At 46.0% G+C, this 7224-nt stretch overlaps 1 protein-coding gene across 2 annotated transcripts in view; it reads left to right on the forward strand.

The window, feature by feature from the left end:
- Window positions 1–7224, forward strand: part of LOC128879395 (TWiK family of potassium channels protein 18) — a 32040-nt gene that overhangs the window by 6003 nt on the left and 18813 nt on the right. For both annotated transcript variants that reach the window (XR_008457624.1, XM_054128489.1), the window contains exons 3-7: window positions 2554–2710; window positions 3201–3279; window positions 3432–3607; window positions 4093–4277; window positions 6022–6172. Coding sequence is in view for 1 of the 2 variants with exons in the window: in XM_054128489.1 (XP_053984464.1) it covers window positions 2554–2710; window positions 3201–3279; window positions 3432–3607; window positions 4093–4277; window positions 6022–6128 (704 nt within the window). In the remaining variant the exon portion in view is untranslated. The remainder of the gene's footprint in view (window positions 1–2553; window positions 2711–3200; window positions 3280–3431; window positions 3608–4092; window positions 4278–6021; window positions 6173–7224) is intronic.

Below are 7224 nucleotides of genomic sequence, written 5' to 3' on the forward strand. Positions count from 1 at the left end.
TACTGGGCTCAGCTATGGAAGGCTAGAGAGTGTACTCGACAATGATGCCATAGTGTACTGGTCGCAGCAGTAGGGGTTAGAAGTTACTGGGCTCAGCTATGGGAGGCTAGAGAATCTACTGGGCACAACTATGGGTGGCTAGAGAGTGTACTAGACTCACCTACAGCGGGCTAGTGAATACTGATCTCAGCTATAGGGGGCTATAGAGGTGGTAGGAGGCACTAGACTCAGCTACGGGAGGACTACAGGGTACTGGGCTCAACTACTCGTTCGTATATCCGAGGCTGTGCATGATTTCGTCCGTATTAACCAGGTTCCACTCCCTCCCCCTATACCCTCCCCCTAGTTAAAATGTCGAAACTCATCCGCTGCTAACAGGCCCGTGACAGCCGTCCATTCTGCGAGCAATTGAAATTAGCGGATCGGAATCCTTCCTTCGTGGGCCTGCCTCGAGAATAGCTCGCCAATTTGAAAGGAGACGTTTGAACCGCCTGTCGAGAGTGAAACTTCATCGAACGGAGGTACGAAGTGCATAAATCATCCGCGATCCTTGCGAGGTGGTAATCAGCGTTGCGTCGTGCACGCTGACGGATCGAGGACATTAGCGGCGGAGTAACGCTCTGCCAAGGAATTATTGGCGATCAACCAAAAGTACGCGGAACCGATGGCCGTTGGTAGGCCTGGGACAGGCTCGTTACACCACTGGCCCCGCAATCTCGCCGCGGGCCAATCAATTATCAAGATTAAGCACGGAAGCACGTGCCAACGTTATGTGTGTTTTCATCTGATTCTTTTGATCACGTGGAAATAACTTGTCGACAACGTTTTATCGCACCGAACTAAAAATAATTCATTCTGAATGTTAATCGTCAAAGGAAATGAATTTTAACGAGATACTCGAATCTCAATAAAATTACAAAAATAAATACTACAATTAAATGCTCGATTATGTAGAAATTTTCAAGAGTATTAGTCTGGCAGTCAACGTGTTAATATTCTTAATATTTTGCAAGGCTCCGTAGATCATTTGCTGCAAAACAAATTTACGACTCCCGTCCTAAAATATTTTGCAAATAATAGGAAACGTTTAACCAATATTACTTTTCCATATGATTTTTGGAAAATTCTAAAGGGACCTCTTGAGCTCGAAATTCCTGGCAGCAGAAGCAGTCGATGCATTAAAAATCCGCCGGTTCGCTAAACAAACAACTCACTCGGTCGACAGTTTCATTCTACCCTCTCCCCCCCTCTCTGTCTCGTCACGGCGCGCCCCCTTGTTATTTTTAAATATTTGCGGGCCGCGTTCGCGATTAATGAAGCGGCGTACCCGCGACCGGGTTTTCGTTCCGTTGATTTTTCCAGCGCGATCTCCGCCCGAAAAACCTCTCGTCGACTAATCGCGCGTCAGAAACCAGGACGAAACGGTTGGTGCGTGCGAACGGAAGCATCGCTGTCCTCCGCGCCGACAGAACCGCGCTTGGATTATTCTCCGTCCGCCTGGCGTATTATAATTTATCGACTTCACGGGATAACGATTTATGCAACGTCGTTTTTCACCGACAGATATTTCCACTTCCGTTCGACGCGCGGAAAAATTCGAGCAACCCACCCAGACGTATTGGTTCGCGCAACGAGTGGAGTAAACCGGGCGAGGAGTTACGAGCGGACTTGGGAGATTTATAATGATCGTGGGAATTTTTTAAGGAAACTTTGTGTGATCGTTGACCTTGAAATCCATCTAAGACCCTGGAAAATGTGAGAAATCCGCCGAGACGTATTGGTCCGCACCGACTGGAGTGACCTGGACAAGTCCGGGGGTTATGAGTGGACTTGGGAGATTTATAATGATCGTGGCAACTTTCAAACGAGAGTTTGTGTGACGTGTGCCTTTGAAATCCGTCGAATGTCCTAAAAAATGCAAGAAATACGCCCAGTCGTATTGGTCCGCAATGGCTGGTCGTGCAAACTGGACCAAAATGGATTCGCGGGGGTCAGAGCGATCGTGCGAACGTTTGATTGAGATTTGGGAAGTTTTGCAATCGGCGAGTGGGGTAAAGACTGAGATAAAGGTGTGAAGTTTTACAAGACTCAAAGCGTGCACAGTACAATGATAAAATCCTGAAACGGTAAAGCAGTAATTTTTCTTTAAATAAAAAGGAGTAATAATGTCTGCGACCAAGTATGAGCACGAAGAGATCATACCGTAGGGTCCGGATTGCAGGTTCAAGAGGGTCGACGTGATTCTTAAAACCCCCCTTAGGGGAGGGGAAGGGGGTCGTTCTCGATGGAGAGCGCGAAGCGAAACGGAGACGTCGATCGATTTTTCTCCATTTCGAACGGGCGTCCCTGGAGTCTCTTCGAGACGATTTCCATATTGAACGTGTCTTGGTAGCAATTTCGAGATTTTCCTGTAAAGTGAAACCTGATCTTTTGAGGCGACAAGCGTTGACTTTACACCGCGGGAACTTTTAGAAAATTGCATAGAAGAAGTAATAAATATCGTAATAAATATCACTCGATGATCACTCTAATCGAATCGTGGTGGTTCGTCAGGTTACGGAAACATTTGTCCGAAGACGAAGTGGGGCAAAGTGGCGACCATAGTGTACGCCATAATAGGCATGCCACTTTTCCTGCTCTACCTCAGCAACATCGGTGATATTCTCGCGAAGAGCTTCAAATGGACTTATGCTCGCTGCTGTCTCTGCAGGTGAACGTTCTTTTCTTATTCTAGTTCTCTCCTTAGACTTCAAAGGACAATGGAACTCTATTCTAACTCTACAGGGTATTCCAGAATTAGTGTACGAACCGGAAATGGGAGGTAGGTGAGACGATTCTGAGCAACAATTTCCTTTGCAAAAATTTCGGATGTGGCTTCGTTTTTGAATTATTAACGAAAAATCACCGACCAATCACAGCGCCCGAGTAGCGCGCGCTCAGCCGCGAGTGGCTGGACCAATGGCTGGCACGTAGCGTCCTGGATCGACCACGTCTCTCGTGGCTGAGCGCACGCTGTGATTGGTCGGTGGTTTACGTTAATAATTCAAAAACGAAGCCACATCCGAAATTTTTCCAAAGGAAATTATCGTTCAGAATCGTCTCAGCTACCACCTATTTCCGGTTCTTACACTAATTCTGGGACATCCTGTATACTCTGACTCTACTAATAATAAACCAACGTAAAAATTTGTTCTGTCAAGGTGTCGCAAGAAACCGCGCGAGTTGACAGTGAGAGGCGTCCAGCGCGATGGCGTCGACATCAGGAAAAATCATTGGCAGGTGAGTTTCCTTGAAGACATAAAAACTTGTTCGTCCTCGCGGAACTTTGTCGAAGCCTGAGGATCGAATCGATGCTCGTGTATTTGACAGTGACGTCCCAATAGCTTTGAGAGTGGTCAGACTGTGAAATTAAGAGACGTGTTCATTGATAGATGGTCAACATGCACGGAAGGGAGATCGAGGCGTCCAGCGTGGACAAAGAAATTTCCTTGGAAAGCAGCGAGGGGCTGGAAGAGAGCGATGGGGATGACGATGACGATGGGAGCAGCAGCTACGACCCGCAGCAAGTCACGGTGCCTCTGACCATATGCGTCGCGATAATGGTTGGGTCAGTATCGATATTTTTTAACCACACTAATGAGAATGAAATTCAAAAAATGTTTCGTTAGATTCTCCTGCCAGTGTCATCGATCGATCGACAAGATTTGCACGACGAAAACGATTCCAAACACAACCATATTTGGACCACTTTTAATTTCGAGTGAAGGGTTTCGAAAGTTCAGTTTTGAACAAATTTTCAATACGTCGATTTAGAAATCGTCGTGTTTGGACTCATTTTCGTCAGGCAGACTTCGTCAATCCATCGATAACATTCCCATGAAAATACATGGGAACGATATTAAAAAATTGCGCGCGGCACCGCTTTGAAGTTATTGCGATCGATACATTTATATCCTATACGATGCTTCATATAAGAGTAAAGGTACATCTCTCGATTTTTTGTCGGACAGACTGATACATCAGTGTCAATTAAATCCCCACAGAAGTGGAACTTCGTGTTCTAAAAGTTCCTCATTTCGAACGACTTTCCAGATACATTTGGGGCGGAGCGATCCTGTTCTCCGAGTGGGAGGAGTGGAACATGCTGGACGGCTCTTACTTCTGCTTCGTCTCCTTATCGACCATAGGTTTCGGAGATATAGTCCCCGGCGACAAGATCTACGCTGCCCAAGGCTTCGATTTATCCTTCATCTTCTGTTCCATGTACCTGATGCTCGGTGAGTGTAAACCTGTCGCGAGTCTTATTGGCTTTGATGTTTAATGTTTCAACCTCGAGATCGACGGGCAACGTTGATCTATTTCGCAAAATAAGGCTCGCAGGAAATTACGTAATAAATAGTTCGACGTAGGAAATTCGATATATACTCCATTTTCCTAGTCAACGAAACGATTTTGTAAAATATCATACTGTAAAATAATCTAGAAGACTCTAGGAAGCTGCATATCGCATCGAATTCGCGATTTTACTTGATTCTTTTCGCGGACCAATACGTCTCAACCCAAACCAATACAACTGGACGTTCTCGGTTCAATTTTCTCGAAAGTTTACTCGTTGACATACAATTTCTTTTGACGTCTGCGATTTGAATCGTCTGTTAAAGAAAATTGGCCACTCGAGAGAGAAAAAATGCCACCTACACCGTGTACAGTCCAGCGATGGCGACAATAACGTTGCAACGGTGTACAAAAATCGCGAATCGATCATTACGACGAGAATTCATTTGACGTTGATGACAAAGATCCCATTTATCACGCGTACAGTTCGTCGGGGGAGTTCCCCTGCGCATTCCAGCGAGGAGACAATAATACAATAGAAACGATCGATATCAATAATTCTCAAGAGGGACGATTTAAAAACTACCAGGGAACAGAGGTAGATAGAGTTTGAGTCGCGCGCGTGGCTTCGTTGGACTGTCGCGAAATTCGCGTCGTAATTGTTCTTTTGCTGGAGCGACAATCGGATTCCCGCGGATTTCCTGAATGGGCGCGAGGGGGGGTTTGGTCGATCGGGGGCCGGTGGGGAGCGGGGAAGGGAACACGATGTCGCGCGGGCGGACTTAATCGTTTTAAAAGAGCTCAACAGCTTTAACTCGTCGAACGGGACTCCCGTTATCCGCTTTGGATAGGCTGGTTTCGCGGCGCGACAAAACCCTTTTATTTGCGCCGCTCGCGCGAAATTGTTCGTGAAACAAAATCCTCGATCACCGATCCAATGTGGCGGTTCGTGTTTATCAACCGTTCCATTTTTTGCTACGCAACCGAAGTGATTGTTCGTCAAACTTGACCATTCCACGTATTAAAATATATTTATTTACGCGAACCACCCTGTACATCGTTCCGAAATTTCGTCGCGGGTAATTAAGGTCCACCTCACACCTGCAAGTGGCAAAGTGTCGCGAAGCGTGTCAAGGGTTACGAGATCGATTGCTTCTTAACCCTCGCCGCTACATACACTACGGGACAAAAGTTTGACAACGCCTGGGACCTCTCGAGACCGTCGCAGATCGGTGGACTCGATTTTTACCGACGGTTGATTGTTTACAGCGACGTCAAAGAGATGGAACATTTCGGGTCGCCGTTGGTGGGACCTCTGAGTGTTTATCGTTGTCAAAGTAGAGAGACAGTTTGTTAGCGTCTGCCAAGCTAATCGATCCTCGATGGCCCGCGCAATTATCGAGGTCCTATGAACATTTATCGAGATCTCGCAATTTATGATTCGAGTTTGATCAGATAATTGCCTCTTCCAAATTTCAAAACCTAGGCGATGGCTACTAACTCACCTCGAATTCTACTCCTAAGCTGTAGAATAAAACTCCACTTGCTCGACTCGATCTGTACGTACAAGTGTAAATCGCGTTTCAAATAGGAACGACAGAATAAACAGGAAAGAATGGGATCGTATCGTCCCTTGATGGTATCTCGCGACGAGGAGCATGAATTTGACGTCGCTGTGTGTTGCAGGTATGGCGTTGATCGCGATGTGCTTCAATCTGATGCAGGAGGAGGTGATAGCAAAGGTGCGCGCGTTCGTGCGTACCGTTAAATATATATTCCGATGCGACAGGTGACCGAACTCCGTCTCAGCCGCATTCTGCACCTCCGACGACGTTCGGTGAGTCCAATCTTGTCACGTTTTATTCATGGAATATCTTGAAAACGTAATCACATAGGGGGTTGCGTTAGACGGGAAAGCGATGGCGATGCCGCGACGAAATATACAGGGATGAGATCTCGATTTACGCGACAAAGCCACCCTAAGAACGTCCTTCGTCGAGACGTAAAGGACGACGTAGGAAATTCGTTGTACGCTCGATTCCATTCGTCCAAGTCAATGAAAGGATTTTGTACAATTTTTCACTCTAACGTAGTCTAGAAGACGCTAGGAAGCCGAATATCGCGTTGGATTCGCGAGCAGACCTAATTTTTTTTGCGGACCAATATGGCTCGGGCCAAACCAATACGACTGGACATTCTCGCTCAAGTTTCTCGAAAGCTTTTTCGTTTACTTGATGTTTCTTTTTGTGGTTGTGATATAAAAGACATCGAATAGCCGTGTGTAACGTTAAATTCATGACTGGAAAGCCGTATGCTTCGAATTGTTAAGAATGATCGCGTTGATTCTTTCAAAAACTAATTTCACCTGCGCGCAAACGCTAGCATTGAACGTAACGAGCATTTTCCTACGAAAAATCTCCCAGCAGCCAATAAATAAGCGAGACACGGTATCGCCGGGTAACGCGCGAGATATTCGCTAAAAAAAAAAAAATGAAAAACCGCACAGCGTTGACATTCGAGGCAGGTCTTCCGGGAGCGCAATGTCTCTCGCAAAAAGAGAGAAGTTGTTTCTATCTGCGACGTCTCGCGGAATAGATAAAGGGAACAGAATGAGGATAGGGAGGGGAAGGGTGAAAAATGAAGTCTTCTTTCGAGAGGAAATATAATGGGACAGCGAAAAAATAGATCGACGGGTCTCGAACGACTATCCTTACGCGTCCCGTGCTCTTATGCAACAGAGTACATCCCAGATTGGAAAAAGACATTCTATCTTTCCTCTGGAATATCGTGCCCTCGAAAATTTCTGAAATTTTCCTTCTGCGGTATGTTAAAGGCGAAAATTAGGTCGATATCTCGGTTATTAGCCATCGTACAAAAAATTTGTAGGTA

Source organism: Hylaeus volcanicus, chromosome 7 (genome assembly GCF_026283585.1).
Source record: "Hylaeus volcanicus isolate JK05 chromosome 7, UHH_iyHylVolc1.0_haploid, whole genome shotgun sequence".
In the NCBI taxonomy this organism is placed as follows: domain Eukaryota; kingdom Metazoa; phylum Arthropoda; class Insecta; order Hymenoptera; family Colletidae; genus Hylaeus; species Hylaeus volcanicus.